At 42.6% G+C, this 19,463-nt stretch overlaps 3 protein-coding genes across 3 annotated transcripts; 1 reads left to right on the forward strand and 2 right to left on the reverse strand.

The window, feature by feature from the left end:
• Nucleotides 1–228: 228 nt before the first annotated feature.
• LOC136435606 (uncharacterized) lies at nt 229–5,524 on the forward strand. The gene is made up of 5 exons (XM_066429228.1): nt 229–317; nt 755–820; nt 1,054–1,092; nt 1,511–1,540; nt 1,971–5,524. Exons 2-5 carry the CDS (start codon nt 755–757, stop codon nt 4,779–4,781), a joined length of 2,946 nt encoding a protein of 981 aa, XP_066285325.1. The 5' UTR covers nt 229–317; the 3' UTR covers nt 4,782–5,524.
• Nucleotides 5,525–7,044: 1,520 nt separating this feature from the next.
• LOC136435607 (uncharacterized) lies at nt 7,045–12,801 on the reverse strand. Its single transcript, XM_066429229.1, has 5 exons — nt 11,891–12,801; nt 11,412–11,452; nt 9,294–9,417; nt 8,194–8,925; nt 7,045–7,477 (listed from the first exon to the last, which is right to left on the reverse strand). Exons 1-5 carry the CDS (start codon nt 12,581–12,583, stop codon nt 7,322–7,324), a joined length of 1,746 nt encoding a protein of 581 aa, XP_066285326.1. The 5' UTR covers nt 12,584–12,801; the 3' UTR covers nt 7,045–7,321.
• Nucleotides 12,802–14,260: 1,459 nt separating this feature from the next.
• On the reverse strand, nt 14,261–17,219 carry LOC136435608 (uncharacterized). The gene is made up of 4 exons (XM_066429230.1): nt 17,077–17,219; nt 16,513–16,827; nt 15,221–15,385; nt 14,261–14,662 (listed from the first exon to the last, which is right to left on the reverse strand). Exons 2-4 carry the CDS (start codon nt 16,789–16,791, stop codon nt 14,519–14,521), a joined length of 588 nt encoding a protein of 195 aa, XP_066285327.1. The 5' UTR covers nt 16,792–16,827; nt 17,077–17,219; the 3' UTR covers nt 14,261–14,518.
• Between the last annotated feature and the right edge of the window lie 2,244 nt (nt 17,220–19,463).

A 19,463-nucleotide genomic window follows, 5' to 3' on the forward strand; every position in this document is an offset into this window, starting at 1 on the left:
CATTTTGGTAAGAAAAAGTATAGCTAGAATTCTAAATCTGTGCCCCTCCCCCTTTGATTCTACCCAATAACAATTGTTATTGAAGGGTGTCTTAAAATCTGTGTACGATTGAAGCAATGACCATCTTGAAACAGCATAATGTTTGAATGATAACTAATAGGTTTGATAGTCATTTTTTCCATTGGTCTATACGATTACTATCGGCTATTTTTATCTTTTAAAGGTATCATGAGGTCAGACTGCAAGAGCACACTCAAACCCAGCAAGTGAAGAATGTCCTGATCAACCCACGGCCCATACTACAGGACATACAGAAGGTATGTGACATCCACACATTTGATTTTGATTACGGCTTTGTTATTTCAAAGTGGTGAGAACCAAGCATTTTGTTACACAATGAATCAAATAAATGTAATGTTACTGTCATACACCAGTTTTGTCTAACAGACAAGGTACATTTTCAGTCATCATGTTATTGTATTGTTAGATTTTGGCAACTATCTAAGATCTATACTATTGTGTTTAATGATACCAATCACTATAAATGGAAAAGCTAGAGAATTTGGAGACTAAAAGGTCTTCCCAAAGTTTCGTTCTGACACTATTTTACCATTATACTTAGAATTGTCTCTTCTCAATCAGTTGACCAATACTTTGAATTTGAACAATGTGCTGCTTGTTGTTTCCAATAAAATGCATGATATTCCAATGTGCATTAAGGAATAATCAAATATTCTATGTCCTTTTTTTTAAGATGAGAAAAGAGAATGAGCTGAAAGCTGCACATCAGCAGGAAATGCTCAGAAAGATGCGAGAACAGGTGAGGATCGGAAACTGAATTTGTTTATCCAAATCATTCCGTTTCATCATTGTTTATCACTGCTAATGATATGATGCTGCATAATACAATAATGTTATTGTTATATTATATCCTGGTTAGTGAAGTATCTTCCATTTGAAGTCTTATTAAATTAAGTAAATACCGTCAGACACTCTTTAAATGCATCATCAACAGATCAATTAAACATGGAGAAATATTTATTACATTGTTAGATGGAGGCTAACAAGGGGATTGTCAAGAAGCTCAACCACGTGAGTTTTGCAAATTCTGAAATGTTTTGATGAATACAAATGTTGAATTTGCCACTTTGATTTTGCAAATATGTCATAATAAGTTATCATCTCAATTTGTGCTATCGAGAAACAGGGGAAATAAGACAATGACACAGATCCGTTTTTATACTCTATTTATAGTAAATTATACTATGTTTATTTTAGTTCAGGTTTTATACTGTAATATATTCATATTAGATGCAAAACCTATATCGGTGCTATGGAGAAACAGAAGAAGAAGACAAAGAAGTCTTCTTTTTTTCATATATACTTAATATATTATATCTGTTTCAGGTTCTGTGTTGTAATATATTGACATTACATGCAAATACCATGCCTGCCAAGATGCACTGTTCCATACAATTAATATTTCCCTTTTACCATGGCATCATTACAGGAGCTTACTGAGATTGGGGCACATGATCAAGTAAGTCACAAGTTTATGTACCCTATAGTACAAACTACAGGTTTTACTTTCATGCTACTGCTCTTTTAAGTGTCCTTTTGTAAACAAGCGATCGAAGTATTTTGAAGCACTTCTTTTAATTCAGTCTTTGTTAAGCAATTACAATAACAAAGCAATAGATAACAAGAAAATTGTTTATGGAGAACTCAAGTATGTTGTCACTATGTTCAGTAAATCTTACGTAAATATTAATTCCATCACTGATGAAAAGTGTCAGGTGGACACTTGAAACGTCTTATAATTTCGTACTGTAATCCAGTGAAATAGATTGCATTAGAATTATATTATTGATCAACAACAAATTCTTCACAGACAATCAAATTCACATTTGCATGTTACTGACATTTTCCTGTCCATGGTGCTGATTGTTATGCTGTAATCGCTTCTTTAGGGTAAAGTGAAGAAAGACATGACAGGGACGTCAGATAAGAAAGAGCCTGCGGCTTCTGAGGCGCCCAGGCTACTCATCAACAGCCTCCCTCTACAAGATGACGAGCAGAACAAGGAAGCAGATGAGAAGGAAGCTGTGGCTTTCGAGGTGCCCACGCTACTCATCAACGCCGTCCCTCTGCAAGATGAGGAGCAGCACAATGAAGCAGATGAGAAGGAAGCTGTGGCTTTCGAGGTGCCCACGCTACTCATCAACGGCGTCCCTCTGCAAGATGAGGAGCAGCAAAAGGAAGCAGATGAGAAGGAAGCTGTGGCTTTCGAGGTGGCCACGCTACTCATCAACGGCGTCCCACTGCAAGATGAGGAGCAGCACAAGGAAGCAGATGAGAAGGAAGCTGTGGCTTTCGAGGTGCCCACGCTACTCATCAACGGCGTCCCTCTGCAAGATTACGAGCAGCACAAAGAAGCAGATGAGAAGGAAGCTGTGGCTTTCGAGGTGCCCACGCTACTCATCAACGGCGTCCCTCTGCAAGATGACGAGCAGCACAAGGAAGCAGATGAGAAGGAAGCTGTGGCTTTCGAGGTGCCCACGCTACTCATCAACGGCGTCCCTCTGCAAGATTACGAGCAGCACAAGGAAGCAAATGAGAAGGAAGCTGTGGCTTTCGAGGTGCCCGCACTACTCATCAACGGCGTCCCACTGCAAGATGACGAGCACCACGAGGAAGCAAATGAGAAGGAAGCTGTGGCTTTCGAGGTGCCAACGCTACTCATCAACAACTTCCCACTGCAAGATGAGGAGCAGCACAAGGAAGCAGATGAGAAGGAAGCTGTGGCTTTCGAGGTGCTCACGCTACTCATCAACAACCTCCCTCTGCAAGATGAGGAGCAGCACAAGGAAGCAAATGAGAAGGAAGCTGTGGCTTTCGAGGTGCCAACGCTACTCATCAACGGCGTCCCTCTGCAAGATTACGAGCAGCACAAGGAATCAAATGAGAAGGAAGCTGTGGCTTTCGAGGTGCCCACGCTACTCATCAACGGCGTCCCTCTGCAAGATGAGGAGCAGCACAAGGAAGCAAGTGAGAAGGAAGCTGTGGCTTTCGAGGTGCCCACGCTACTCATCAACGGCGTCCCTCTGCAAGATGAGGAGCAGCACAAGGAAGCAAATGAGAAGGAAGATGTGGCTTTCGAGGTGCCCACGCTACTCATCAACGGCGTCCCTCTGCAAGATGAGGAGCAACACAATGAAGCAGATGAGAAGGAAGCTGTAGCTTTCGAGGTGCCCACGCCACTCATCAACGGCGTCCCTCTGCAAGATTACGAGCAGCACAAGGAAGCAGATGAGAAGGAAGCTGTGGCTTTCGAGGTGCCCACGCTACTCATCAACGCCGTCCCTCTGCAAGATGAGGAGCAGCACAAGGAAGCAGATGAGAAGGAAGCTGTGGCTTTCGAGGTGCCCACGCTATTCATCAACGGCGTCCCTCTGCAAGATGAGGAGCAGCACAATGAAGCAGATGAGAAGGAAGATGTGGCTTTCGAGGTGCCCACGCTACTCATCAACGGCGTCCCTCTGCAAGATGAGGAGCAGCACAATGAAGCAGATGAGAAGGAAGCTGTGGCTTTCGAGGTGCCCACGCTACTCATCAACGGCGTCCCACTGCAAGATGAGGAGCAGCACAAGGAAGCAGATGAGAAGGAAGCTGTGGCTTTCGAGGTGCCCACGCTACTCATCAACGGCATTCCCCTGCAAGATGACGATCAGCACGAACCTTCAGCTGTTGCGGTGCCCAAGGTCTTCCTAAATGACCTCCGGCTGCAAGGTGATTTACATATACAGCATGTACAGACAGAGATGGAAGCCGCGACTGTTGCTATCCCAAAGACTGACAAGCCATTGAAGGATAACGAGAATATTCCACAGTACATTCCCGATGAATACCCTCCAAGAAATGGTGCAAATGAGGGTGAAACATTCGGGAAAGAACCTGCCATCCAACAGGGCTCCGTGAATCGTAACCTGCCGTCAGGTGATGCAAACGTAACAGAGACATCGGGAAATCCTGAGCTAGAGCTGGAAGGCCTCGCTGTGCAGAGCGTCTCTCGCAATCTTGGAGAGCGCGAGCACAGAGTGCTTGATGCGCTGGACGAGGCTATACCTTATTCGCTCGTGCAACAGTACCTCCTCTCTCGACGTCTAGCAGCCTATGCTCACCAGGCTCGTTTAATGTTGTTACCTGACTCCGTCGTGCAACAGTACCTTCTCTCTCAACGCATAGCAGCCTATGCTCAACAGGTACGCTTAATGCATGCAATGAATCGTGGACAAACAAATGCTCCACCCGACAATCCTTCCTCTGCTCGAAAGCCAGCGTCGTCCCCAGCACAGGCCTGTTCGGGAGATGACAAGCTGAATCACAGTGAATTGATGCAGAGGCCCTCCGTCAGGTTAAGGGCGTCTTCGGACTCACTGTCTACTCCTGAAGTCGGTGGTGGAGACATAAAACCAGAGTGTACAGGAGCAACGTCCTGCGGGTGGAAACTGGAGAAGCCTCATCTTGCAAGAGGAGATGAACCCAGAGGACTTGAACTTCTGCTTGAGAGTTCGTCCACACCAGAACATGCCCACGCCGCGCAGGAGAAGGTATTGCAGAGATGTCAGCTCACCGACATGTTTGGCACTGCGTCAACCAACAACATGGCCACTGCGTCCTGCCACGGAAAGAGCCACAAGTTTCCTGGCACTGGGAGAGAGGACACTGTCCGAGACGACCCTGCTTCATTTCCCACTGGCGCTGCTGAAGTCCAGGATTAAGAGGGGCTACAGACTGACCACTACGTTATTCTGATAGGAGCTGTATCAGAAAATACTTGCTGAAGACTTAACGATATTTATGCGACAATGCAGATACTAGACTGCATGTTCAACAAGGTGATCATTAGAAATTACATGTGACTACTATGTCAACAATGGCGCTTACACTCAGTATAAGTCATGATATTTTACCGTTTGTCTACGTTTAGTTTCCATGTGTACATGAATACATGGATATTGTGCTTAAATCTCTGCCACAAAGCAAGAGTGAACACTGCTACAACGTAATTTGATTGGCTTATCTTTTATTTAATATTTGTATAGTCATTCATTTTATTCATCACCTAACGTCAGCATATGTGATTTCATTATGCTTTGCCATTGAAGTTGAATATATGGGTCATTGTATGTAAACAAAAACACAACATTTCACTTCAGAGACGACCTGTTTATTTTTTTATATGTGTAATTGTATTGAAATTGTACATAGTTTTGCAATTCTACGTACATGTATATATCAAAGTGAGACTTATGTTTGAACGACAGAAATCTATTTACAAAACACAGATTTTATCCAAAGTATTTTATAATGTTTTACATCCATGTATATATGCGAGTGTAAAAACAGACATTTTTAACCAGAGATGTATTATGTGATGCAATTCAGAACTACATACACTGACTGTTATTGTGGAATTGTTCACATATGTGAAATGTAATATACGTGTCTTCTGAAGCACCAACGGGAGTTTGCTGTGTTTCTTGGATTGTGGTATGAGTGTTTTTACGTGGAATAGATCGAGAGATGACATGTAAAACAAAGATGTCGCAACTATATTGCGACATCTTTGTTTTACATATATTGCAAACTTGCATACTTCGTGCGTTTACAAAGTGAACAATTTGTAACTGAAAAATAATAGCGTTCTGTAGCGTTGCTATTTTAGTACTTCCGGCGCCATTTTTGTAGGTTTTAGATGCTTACATAACCTAGGTAGAGTCAATTCCACATTACCGAGAGGGTGTTTGTTGCCTTTTGTTCTAACATTTACAAAACCTTTGTAACAATCTATGTGAGATAAGTTACTGTTAAGAACAATTTCCAACATTTATTTGGTGTTATAAATATTTTCTGCTGTGTTCCAACAGGTTAAACAAATTTCCAACATTGAACACATTTTTTGTATTAGTTTCTAAACTGTTGCAACACAGATTGATTATTTGTTTGAACATGTTCCAACATTCTACAAATATGATATAACTGGGTCAGTGGGCTGGGAACAGGGCAATTCACACATCCCTTCAAATTCTAGGGGATTAGGCCTAGGTGCCATGCATAGACACCTAAAGACAAAAGAGTTGCCAGTGTCCAGACTTGAAATCTAAAAATATACAGAGGCAGAGAATAGAGCCTGATTAGCACCTACTTTTATGGGGGCAATAACCCAAATCTACCATTTTGAGAATGATGCAAAATGTTGGAACATGTTCCAACAGTAGAACAATCACACAGATGTTTGAAAACTGTTCTAAATAAAGAGATATTTATACAAATACTTTCATAATATTTCCAAAATATATAGATGAGTTCAAACATGTTAAAACTTTCATTTCTAATTGTTTGAACGGTCTGGAATTATTTTGACTGAAATAGTCTTTTCTCTAAAATTGTTCAAACTTATTAGCAATATCATCTGAAAACCCTCTCAGTGACATGGAATTGACTCTAGTGACTGCATTAAAAATATAAACGCGCCGAATAAGCCATATCATTCGTCTAGGTTTCTTGCAAGTACGGAATGGCATAATGGCGTCTGTCCACAAAACCAGAAGACCCGACTATTGCTGCATATTTTTTTCGGATAGGAACTAATTCAATTCAACGAGGCTTTAGAATTTGAAAAAGAAGCATCGACATCTTTCTTATCCTACCATATCGTTTCTCTGGCTACAACTTTACAAATCTGTACTTAAACATAAACAGCAACAAGAAAGTAGTTCTGTTTCATGAGTAGAATATCATATTCTTGGAGGAAGATACTTGTGAATCATCTTTTGCTGGAGACTTAGAAATAACTTTGTGTGCTTACTAAAAATTTGCATTTTAACAATTTTTTGGCGACGCCTCAGGAGCGAGCCAAATTTTTACTATATTGTGTGCAGATTGCAAGAATTCTAGGAATTGTACAGGAATGTGAAAGTCCATGGGACGATAACTCAAGAATGCCTGGATGTATTGTCTTCATGTTTTGTAGGTGGGTAGGTCTGTGGGAGACCTTTTAATGATTGGATTTTGGGCCCCCTAGCGACTTTTAATGGTACTGCAGGGGAACTTTCACTTTTCAAATCTCGTCTTCTGAACATGCTATAGGTCCTTATTTGCATGTGGGCTAAAAACGAAAACGTTAACAGAGACCACCGTCGCCATGGCAACATCTTTTTATGTTGCCAATCTTGTTGTTCTTACTTCCTATATATAATTTCTAACCTTTTTTGAGCGGGAGAAACATTTTCTAACTTTATAGACTATGTCCATTACCCTATTCAGTGGCGTTATTTTCAGCCTGTCTGTTCTGTACAACTTTCCTAATGAGGGTCTGGAAGGCGAAGTCCAGGACGGAGCGATCCTGACAGTCGGTCTCCAAGTACGGGATGCCCTTGCTGTCGCACCAAGCCTGCGCCTCGTCGTTCTGACCCTGACAGGATTCATGGATTTCAAAAACAAAAATTAGTAATTATTGCAGAATTAAAGAACGCTTTCTTTTCGTAGTGAAAGAACCCATAAGTCACGAAAACGTTTTATACATGCATCTCCACAATGCAATTCTTGCCTTCCAGTAGATAGGAAGGAAGTAACATTATCAATCCATACTTTTCTATGTTAACTGTAGAATATGTATCGGGAGTCGTAGTCAAGCTAGCAAAGCTCATTACTACCAATAGAGGCATAATATTAAGTGGCGTCGCGGTGGCGTAGTGGCAGGGTGTTTGGCCCTGGAACCCAGAGATACCGGGTTCGAAACCGGGGTTCCTTGATTTGTCCCGTTGACGATGTGCCCTTGGGAAAGGCACTTTACACGAATTTCCCACTTCACTCAGGTAAAAATGAGTACCTAGCTTCGGTTAGGGACGTCCCTCGGATAGGACGTTACATGGAGGTCCCGTGTTTGAGGAGAACCACAACTCAAGAACCCAACACACTTATCGAAAAAATTAGGGGTCCTTCCCGGTGTGAGTGGATCATATAAATCTGCCCGGATATGCAGCTTGTACTCTTTAGTACAAACCTGGTGTGTTACGCCTTGATGAGGTTCACCGGGTATGCGATACAAACAAACAAATTTAGTCTAACAATATCAATAGCCAAACAACAAAACATGTGTAAAGTAAAATCATGGAAGGCAGCACTAACATCGTGTTTGTCCTGCTGGTTTTCGAACTTGATGTTCTCAATGACGACGAATGGCACGTCCGGGCTCTCTTCTGCTTCCAAAACCCCCACATGAGCCTCAGTTTCCATCATACCACCAGGACCAGCTTTGTCGTTGGCTGCTGTCGTTTCGGTAATATCTGTGACGTCACTGTCCCTTTTGGTATCTTCTTTACTTGTAGCGTTGTTGTTCGAGTGGCTTTCTTCTTTGTCCACGCTCGTTTTGACAAAGTCAACAAACTCGTCAAGTGCCGACGACACTTTCTTGGATGTCTTCTCAGCCGTTGTCTTCAAATCATCCAGGATTTTTGGTACCTTTTTGGTATCATCCTCGCCTGCAGCGTTGATGTTCGGATGACTTTTTTCCATGTCCACGTCGCTAACGCTCGTTTTGACGACATCAACAAACTCGTCAAGTGCCGACGACACTTTCTTAGATGTCTTCTCAGCCGTTGTCTTCAAATCATCGATGATTTCGTCGAATGGAGAAGTGTTTTCCTTCCCGGTTTCTTCGTTGACGTTGCTATGGGCGTCTAAGAATGCGTCGGCTGTGTTACCAGCGGCTGTGATGGTGAGAAAGTCGTCTCTCCACCACTTGACTTTCTCGAAGGATTCTTGGTGTGACGCATCATAGACGAGAACCACCGCGTCAGCCTGTCTGAAATATCGCGAGATGACGGACCGAAATCTCGCGTCGCCAGAGGTGTCCCATAGCTAGAAAACAAGAAGGAGGCAAAACTTCTTAAACATTCATAGTACAGAATTGAAAATTTGTTCCATCACAAAAAGATTACCGAAACGAATTTGCACCTATCCCACTACAGTCTTACGCAGAATTCAGGCGACCAATCACACAGATCACGTCTACAACTGGTCATCAGTGGCAGGAAGTCTATACCGCCCCCCGTCTGTTGAGTGATGTTTGTTGATGCAGTCAAGAATCATCAACAATTTCAAATGGCAGCAAATGTATACACCACATCAATCAATCAATTAGTCAACTAATCAATCATTATTCAAATATTTACATAGAAGAGGGTTAACTAGATTTCAATTGGTGAATATTTGATGACGCAACCCACCTGAAGGTTGATTTTTCTCCCATCAACCTCCACCTCTTTCCGACAGAAGTCGATGGACAGCGTGGAGTCGGGGTCACCGTCCGCTAGGCCGGTGTACTTGCCCATGACGTAAGTCTTGCCGCTGCTGTAAGGTCAAGAGGAAGGTCAAATGTCAGAAAGTCAGTGATAGAGCCATGGTTCAGTTACACCAACATACTTTGCGGAAACAGGACATTTAATTTACTACTTCCTTATTGGCGACTCCTCAGGGGCGAGCCTAATGGTAAAGTATTGTGTGCAGTTTGCAATAATTCTAGGAATTGTACAGGAATTTTTCTACAAGCCAATAAGAATGTTTGGAATATTAGTCAACAGTATAAAGGAATGGCAGTGGGTCGTGCAGCCCCCCCCCCCCCGTGTACACTAAATGTCGGGCAGTAACTTTCTAGCGAGGTCCAATCATATGGCTGCTCGCAGGTCACCGAACGTCACCGACAATTACCCAATGACGGTCGAGTTTTGGGTTGTTAACACCCCTGGTCTTATGTAAATGTCATCAACTCAAACCAAGGAGGTTTTGCTCAAACCAAGCACCTTTGAGTTGTTATTCCCACTACTTCCATACGTATACATCTAGATCTAGATCTATCAGTTTGTAAAGTTAACTTTCACCACCAAAACGCGAAGAGACTGAAGAGATGAAGTTTTACAGCTTCAATGGCGCTGCACTAGCGCTAATAGAGCGGTCATTGCGGGAGGGAATAGATCCCGACGAGGGTGAAAGTCTTCGAGTCGACCCAACATTTCCCACCAAAAGCAAGCTCTTAAATACGGGCCGCGTACAGAAATGGAGGGAAATCAAGTCCAAGCTAGTCTTGGATCAGGATTTTGTGGCACATTGTGAGGCCCCAAATCACCGACTGCCGGCGTGAGAAGACATTGAACGGATTTTCCGGCAAAGTCACCTAAGTCTAGGCTAAGAACGAATCCAGAGTGCGACAGCGACGCGTCTTTGATTCACCGGCCATGACGCTGGGATGAGCCAGTCGCAGGCATATGGCATTATTCAAAAGAGCCGATAAACCCGCTTTTGTTTATTATATTATGTATTACCTATGCATCTAGTTTTGTTTTTCCTTCGACACTGTATACTTTAATACCTTTGTTTGAATCTATACAGGCGCAGACTATTGTCAGCCAAACACGAAAGCGACATTACTTCCCTGTATTTTCTGATGGCAATAAATGTAAAGTTTTGTATGTCACATTGTCTATCACCAAACATTATTTCCGTACATGAAATTTAAAGAAAATGCATGATACGAAGTGCTACAGCTTAGAAGTTTAACCATGCTAAAGATACCAAAATGCTCTCTCCGAAGCGTGGCGTTATGGCTATACTGCATTATCAAATATAAGGCGTTGTGTAGTCAGGTCGTGTCGATGTTTAAAACTTGTTCAGTGCGTAGTTCTGCTCTACATAAGCAGGATTAAAAGTCATGTGCTGCAAGTCACACGAAAAGTTACTTCGTAATGTATTGCCGCTATTAACAATGAACCAGTGATCGACGGACAAAGGGTGTGAACTATTCCTTCTTGACCATCGCATGCCAGTAGATTGGCGTTAATTGCCTACTTTGCATTTTAAAGGACTGGCTTTGTTGGCTGTCATTGGCTAATTGTCGGTGACGTTCGGTGACCTGCCTACAGCCATTTGATTGGACCTCGCTAGAAATTTACTGACTGTCGTTAAGTGTTGGGCCCCCCCCCCCCCCCCCCCCCGGCATCCATCCTAGAAAACATAGACAGGTAGCCACATGTGTTAACCAGATGTTTTGTAACAGCCTTGCTGAATAACGTTATTTAAATGGACCAAATCATTTCGCGTAAAATATGGGGAAAACATATCATACATATGTATAAGCTAGTTCGCGGTTTAAACTGAGCATGCTCAGCGAGATGAATTGTGGGAAATATGTCAAAGGTGAAGGCCCTTGAGACGAAACAAAACACGTCTGAACATGTATCAACCACAGTCAAAACAAGTTAGGGGTCTTCGCCTTTGACATATTACCCACAATGCGTCTCGCCGCCATGCGCAGTCTTAACCGTGAAGTGGCTTATTACTGATCTACTCACCCTCTATCACCGAGTAGCAAGATTCTCACATCGTTTGACGGCTGGGCCAGTATGCAAAACAAGTATTTCAGGGTAAGACAGTTGGATCTAAAAATCACCTTTTCAGTCGAAACCATATTTAGTACAGCATTCATTGTAAAAAGGGAGTTAGGTAGGAAGTGACTAAGAAGCAAACTTTCAATCTGTTGAGAGCCATGGCTGTTTGTAAGTTTGTAAGTTTGTAAATGCAATGTATTGTCAAACAAAATATAGGACAGTTAAATGATGATCTACCGCTGATCAATATTGAATAGAGATACAATCAACCAACCGATCGATCGACTGATTATAACCCTAACTCTAACCCAATCATAAACAATTTTGCAGACCATTGTCAATACGTTTAGGAAACATGTCTGGACAACAGCACTGTATTCAATTTTGCAGACCATATTCAATACGTTTAGGAAACATGTCTGGACAACAGCACTGTATCAAACCTTCTTCCGCTGCTGATCCTGAGATCTGGGTTCACTTTCCTTCTCATCGTTCTCCTTAAAGATCTTCTCCACCGCCTCCTTGCCTGCCTGGAGACCACCGGCAACCCTCTTACCAACGTTTTCGTCCAGGTCCTGCAAAAGTTCCGATGTACTCTCCTTCGCCTGTTCCCGCCACTTCACGAAGGCTTTCTGCAGTTCGTATTTCTTCCGCTTGATGGTGTCACTGAGCGGTGTCGGTCCGTGTTGACACTGCCCCGAGGCGACACACTCCATGCAGACGACCCTGTCGCAGTTTTTACAGAAGAATGCATCTCGTCCACTGAAATGTTCAGAACAGACAGTGAAGGCTCGGTTGTCGCTTCCAACGGGATCACCATTCGGGTTTCCCGCTACGAAAGCGCTTTCCGAATCCGTCGGGAGAATCCAGAGGCTGTCGGGAAGGTTCACAACACCTCCCGGGGGTAGCACGGCGGCCTCCCCGCAAGTTGGACAGACTATGGCGGCCTTGCCGTCCGCGTAGGCCTCCAGACACCTCTCGCAGAAGTTATCGGAACAGCGTAGGCTCTTCGACAGCGTCAACACTTTGTGGCAGATGCCGCATTTGTTTGGTACGTGGCGCGAGTTGCGGTTAGTGTTGGGGGCGTGTTCCAACGAGGTGTAGACGGCATATCCTGTGCTCTCGTATGCCCCCATCGCCTTTCCAACGTTTTACGTGTCTGTTAAAACCTTCAACAGTCTTCCAAAATGATTCATACAACAATTTGACCACAGATTAAACGCGTTCGATCAGCTTAACCACGCCTAATGTTAGTCACAACGCACGCACGTTTTCGCTGCGTGTGAGGTCACGGCAAGTTGGCCTCGAAAAATGTTTACGTCAAGCTAAATGTATGTGAGAGAACACCCGGTAATGTGAGCCCTGGGGCTTTTTGTAAGAATGAAATGTCATGCTGCGGTGATTTCAACCCGAACTCCTAGGCCTGTCATTTAAGACTTTAAGATCATTTTTAAAGCCTTATAACAATAAGACTTGCATTCAATGTATGTTTCGTTACCTCACAAAAAAAATAAAGTGTATTTTGACTTGGTTTTCAGTCGAGTTCTTTGGCATCCACGTGAAAGCTTGCTGAACGAAAAATATTGCTGTTAAGTCAGAAATAATGTTTCAATGTTTGTGATGGCGTTTGGACTAAACCACACCTTTTCCGAGTCATTGTAGTCTTCGGTCGGTGAAAGTATTCAAAACACATAATACTGTGCTCTCACTGAGTCAGTGACCCGTGCTAAAGTGACACCTGGTTCAACCACCACTTTTGTACACATATAATAGTGTCTAAAGAGGGGTGAAAACTAGACCTGTCATTCTAGCTACCTCAAATAACAACTTCGCTGAAGTCCCTAGCCAACCATGCACCCCCCCCAACCTTCTCTAGAGCATGGTTGGGAGTTAGTCGTGCGCAAGGTCGTCTGTGGTTGGGAGTTAATTGGTCGGCATGGTTGCCTGCTACTCTTTAAACATGTTAACATGTAATTAGTGAAGACAACCCTATCCCTGTGTTCAATCCCTATTTTTTTATGGTTGAGAAGTCTTTGATACTCGCTTATAAGCAATGTGTATATACCAGCATCCCATGTTTTCAGAAATGTGAATACCATTTTAATTCGGATTCTACCATTTAGAGTCCGCGACTGTGGTATCTCTAATAAAGATTTCAAAGATTTCAAAGATTTCAAAGTCGTCTGCGCCAGTCAACTTTGCCAAATCAGACTCAGGAAAGTCATATTCGTCTTAGATGCGATCAGATAAGGACACTTGAGCAAGGATGAGATGGATTCCAGGCTACTCCCGACCCAGCACCGACCTTGGTTGGGGAGTGGTCGGGAGGAAAGTCGTGGGATGGTCCTGAATGTGTGTCAGGGGCTTTCGCCCTCGGTCAAATCAACCAGTTGGAGGTGCTTTTGCATGTGTACTGTAGTTTATGTCATACCTGGGCCGCGAAAACGTTCGATACGGGTGTTCCGGGCCGGGTGATAATTTTCCGTACCACACGGGGTTCTATAAGTTGTATCAAATTCGAATACCGCGGATTCGGAGGTTGGAATCAATGTTGTTACACTTTTTTGTCCGAGGACACAAAACTCCCTCAACTTCTGGCGCATTCCGTATTGAAATGTGTGTTTTCTCGGGTAGGTATGATATATATAAAATACAACACGGTGTATTCCGCATCAACATCGGTCCCAGCCCTCCCGCGGGTCGGATCGTTGTAGTATGTAATAATCACCTGTCTTACATTACAAAATTTGATCATCAATTCTGTATAACTGTGTGTTCTTCATTTGGTAGAAATAAACATACACAGTTGCAGCTAGTGAGAAGAGAGAATTCTTTATTGTCGCTTCTAATTGTACGAGTAACATGTTAACACAACTGATACCCGGGTCTCTGGTATCGGACTATGGCTACAGTAAACAGGTAAACAAACAAACAAACAAACAAACAAGCAAACCAGATTGATGCCCCTGTCCCTTGTGCTGAATGATATGTTCACCCATTTAAGATGTCGAACTCCTCTATTCATTCCTTCGTCCTTAATATTTTCTGTACAAAGTCTAGGATAAATCCTTTCACTGCGCATGCTCCCTCTTGGCTATGACGTCACTGGCCAGTCTTAGGAAGGCCATGTCCAGCTCTGTTGCATCCTGGGAGCTGGTCACGTGATACCGGATGTTGTTGTCATGGCACCACGTCTCTACGTCACGTTTGTTAACCTGTCAATAAAGCGAAGAAAATAACTTCAGAAATTTGCATATTCTGATGCATTGAGCATCCTTCTCCCATCAGAGAATGATTGATTTTGATATCATGTTAAACTTCTCTTATTGGTCGAGAACTTAATCCAATTGAAACTTATTGGTTTATTGGTTTATTTCGATACCCTTTAGTCGAATTGCGACTAATCTTCCAGGGTTCAACACAAAAAGTATACAAACACAGACATATATACAGTGCAAGATTAAAAGGACATAACGTTATATACATAATCATAACAAATACAGATTATTGGCAATGATAGTGACATATTAGGAATTGCAATGCTGTCTATTGGGTGCCTGTAATTGAGGTCACATCCTGTATGCTGGTTGGTTGATTGGTTTGACCTGTGTAAGTCTAAAAAGACGTATAAATTTGCATACATGTGTATGATGTCATATTCACATTCAAATCTACCTTTAGGTTTAACAATCCAACATGGTGGATCTTACATACATCATAGTCACGTGCAACACAATAATATCTAGGGAATCTAAATTAGTAGGATAGCACACCTCATAGTCATCTGTCGACCTGTTGTTTCCAATAACCATGAAGGTCACGCCCGCAGGATTCTCGACATCACTGTCACTCGATGTTTCAATGTCGCCCTCATCTCGTTTCGTCTCGCGCTTCTTCGCGAGATCTCTCACCCTTTGCCCGGCTCGTCCGGCGGCTCCCTTTGAATTGTGACCGCAAGATTTATCCATTAGGCCACAGCAAGTAATTTTTATGGATGACATCAGCGCGCTCATTAATTTTCGCCTGATTTCGAAATAAAAAACAAGAAATTTCATTGCCCTCCGACGGTGGTCAACATGCTAAAAATTGGCAAATATGTCGTAAACGTTGACAGTCTAAGGTGTTTCATTGCATATGAATACCCATTGTAGTTCCTGCCCATGATGGTATGACATTAGATGTTTTCTGCGTTTGTTCTAGTTAATTGAGCTGTATACACATCTTCAAGAACAGTTTAATGTTGACAGTCTAAGGTGTTTCATTGCATATGAATACCCTGAGTGTAGTTCCTGCAAATAATGTGTGTGTGTGTGTGGGGGGGGGGGGGGGGGGGTTCTGGTTAATTGACACAAGGTGTTTCATCACATATGAATACCCAGTGTAGTTGCTTCATATATATATGATGGTACAACAAGCTCTTTTCTGCATTTGTTGTAGTTAGTCTATTGAGATGTATACACATATGCAAGGACATGTTTACTGTTGAATCAAGGAGGTTTTATATTATATATGAAACCTCATTGGTTGAATACAGGAATAAAAGACCTGTTGGTCATGATATCATATTTCGTCACCTCAATTCTTGTTTAACAAGATTTATGATCTCAAAATTTGAGAATATAGGAATCTTGTTTTTTATGGCCCACCTTGTTTTTTTTTCGCCCTATCTCATTAACTTTGGAGTCTGCGGAGGATGTCATCCATAAAATTTACTTGCTGTGGCCTTAGAATTAATTCCAGACACAGAAGTGGCAGCACATATAAAAATAAGTTTCCAGTATACTATATTATGTATGAATTTTGGACGGAATCAGCGACATATACTGTAGAATTAATGCAGAATTGTTCGCGGTGGGTTTTATGTTCGCGGTTTTCGCGGCGATCGTTTTACCGCGAACTGAAAACCACCGCGAACACTTCATTCTCCCCTTAGCGCGAAATAAAATCCGCGCGAACTTAAATGCATTTCCAGTACCATTTCAAGCCGTCTATACATTCAAGTAACACATTGAAAATTGCAACCTTAACACAGTGAAAATGAATTCAAGAGTTGTATACACTGTACCTTAACATTTATGATAATTTTGTCGACAATTGATCTGACCGTCTTGGAAGACTCCTGGGCGCCCATCTTAAGGCTGGCTAACATCTTAAAAACGGATGAATTCTCCACCGTCTGGGCGTTCTTTACATGAATTATCTCGACTCGTCCTCGACTCTGATTGGTGGATGTACGTTTGGAGAAGATTTCTCGCCACGTTTTGATGCTGTGGAAGGATTCCGGATGTGACGTATCGTACACGAGAACCACGGCGTCGGCCTGGCTGAAGTATCGCGAGATCATGGACCGAAATCTCGCGTCTCCAGAGGTGTCCCACAACTGTATGAAAGTTCAAACACTCAATTCAAGAACAGAAAAAAAATAGAAAAGGAGAAAAGGAAACAGAGGAGCAAGGACTGAGTATGTATGCTGCATTTGCACGTGACTACGATTACGTCATTTTGTATGCAAATTCGATTTAAGTAACCGGCAACTTTCAAGTTTAACCATTCAACATGGCGGACAATACTAACGTCATAGTCACGTGATTGCACCCCTAATGACCAATGACGTATAACAACCAATCACCTGCAGTGTTACGTGTCTGTTGTCTACAGTCAAGTCTTTCGATCTGAAGTCGATGCCCAACGTCGGTCCAGGGTCATCGTCCGTTCGTTCAGCATACTTGTTGAGGAGATAAGTCTTGCCGCTTCTGATAATTATATGATATATAATTGTTACATATAATTGTAATAAATGTACAATTTTATACACATGTTGTACGTATCTCATTTCGCATGTCAAGGTTTTCATTGTAGTACACAAAAGAACAATACATAAACAACAGAAGATATATACTGAATTCTTGTATATTGAGAACCTTTTAACTGTACATTGAATGCATGTGTCAGATTTTCATCAGTTGACGATAAACAAAAAACATATATGTTGTAAACATTTAAAGAAAACTTACCCACTGTCTCCCAATAAAAGAATCTTGATATCCTCAGGCACCTGTTGTGTAAAGAAAAGAAAAGAAATTCGGAAATTCACACCACAATTATCAGTAGAGCAGTCAAGCTTTTCCAAGAAGCAAACGGTAATTTTCGTTAATAAAATTGATAGGTTTGTACCTTAGGTTTTGTTGTTGATTGTATAGCCTTTCTAAGACTCACTGCTCGATCCTTAACGCCACCCATGATCGCCCGCTTGCCTGTGTTGAACCCGTCCACGATTTTTTGACAAGCCGCACAACGTAAACCTCGTTCCCGCCCAGAGCGAGCTGTCGCAGACAAGTCTGTCAACATGCTGTGCAGTTCCGATCTTCTCCGCTCAACGGCGCTGTTGTCATCCGTGCGACTGCTTTTGACGTCGCCGCCAGATAAATGGTCACAAGAGAAGTATGATTCGTCCCATTTTAACTTGCTCGAAGCGAAATTCTTCTTTTTGTCTCTTCCGCAGGAGTTTCTATCCAGATCGATGAAGAAATAGGATGGTAGGCCCTCCACACCCCCGTCTGGTAATGTAATCGTCTGAGAACACAAGGGGCAGACAATCTCGTCTTTTTTGCCTTTGACGTATTTCACAAGGCACGAAACACAGAAGCGATGGTGACACGCAGTCGTCTTGTAAATGCAGAGTTTTTCGCGACAGATCCCACATGTATCCATGACCTCGTAAATAGTGTCGCTCTCGGCCTTCGTAGAAGATCCAATGGCGGTACAGGTGGCAGGCATGTCGTCTTCTTCTCCGAGTGCTCTACTTTGCGATTTTCAAGACATTTCTCAGTCCTGTGAGCTCGTAGACATTAACGAGGAAAACAAATCAGCTAAACCAAGATATCATCGCACCGTAAGGAGTACAGACAGCATTGAAAATGCCAAAACGTTGGTCTTTTTCGAAACTCTAAGAGTGGGCAGTGAGAGAGAGAGAATAACACCCCAGCAGAAAAAAAAGTCAGACGATCAAAATACCTCAGGCTTTTGGACGAAACCATTACCCAACAGGGTTTCTTCTGATTCTTTTTTCGTCAGCTAAATACCTTCCCAATACCCGAAGCAGTATAAAGATATTCTTAGAAATATTTCAAGAAAACTGACGAACAAGTCGCAAATCTAAAAGAACGCTCATCATAGCAGATACTAGCATTACCCTATGTCAAGGAGGTTCAATCAAAACCATCTTGCCTGTACATATTAGTGATGTAGCCTGCCCTAGATTCAACGTGTAACGCATGACAAGGCGTATGGTATTCTATTTTGTCGGATATTGTTGTCTTGAAGTGTATTATGTCTATTGGAGAGCAAAGAAGCTTGCAGAAGATGGCGTATTACGTACACGTACACCGATTGGTGGTTATACATATACCAGCTACAAGGCTAACGTTGGGTAACCTAAATTCGTGGGGTACTTAAAGTCGGGATTTTTCGAAAACGGGGTATTTAGGGATATGTGCTACATGCAAAATCAGTTATAACGCCAGCAATGCAAAGCAGATAGACTAACGTATTCAGAACACTGGCTGAAAAGCTTCGATAACCATGCATTAGAAGTTGGCGACGTCAAAAACTCTCCGTCCCTTATTGACAGAGTCTGGGGGCTTCGTGGGAGAATCACCCAGCACGGTTGTTCGCTGGTTTATAAGACAAATGTCACATCTCCTGCCTGCTAAACACAATTATTTATAAGACAACTTATTACAATCTCTTTTGCTAACCTGCAACTGGATTCTAAGTGTGATCAATCATCAAAACTCCTCTCTGTTGCTACAACCTACGGCACGTGTATTTTCCCGCCGCCATATTGTTAACCAGAATCCTGTTGTCAAGCAGACGACAAAGGTTTGTGAGGAACACTTTTTTGTCTAAATGCTGCGTGTGATAGTGGACTGAGGAAGATATTTTCCTCAAAGTTTGCTCCTAACACAACAAGGAACACATGGACATAGTAGTATTACCATTGCTACGGCATCCAGC

Source organism: Branchiostoma lanceolatum, chromosome 5 (genome assembly GCF_035083965.1).
Source record: "Branchiostoma lanceolatum isolate klBraLanc5 chromosome 5, klBraLanc5.hap2, whole genome shotgun sequence".
NCBI lineage: Eukaryota > Metazoa > Chordata > Leptocardii > Amphioxiformes > Branchiostomatidae > Branchiostoma > Branchiostoma lanceolatum.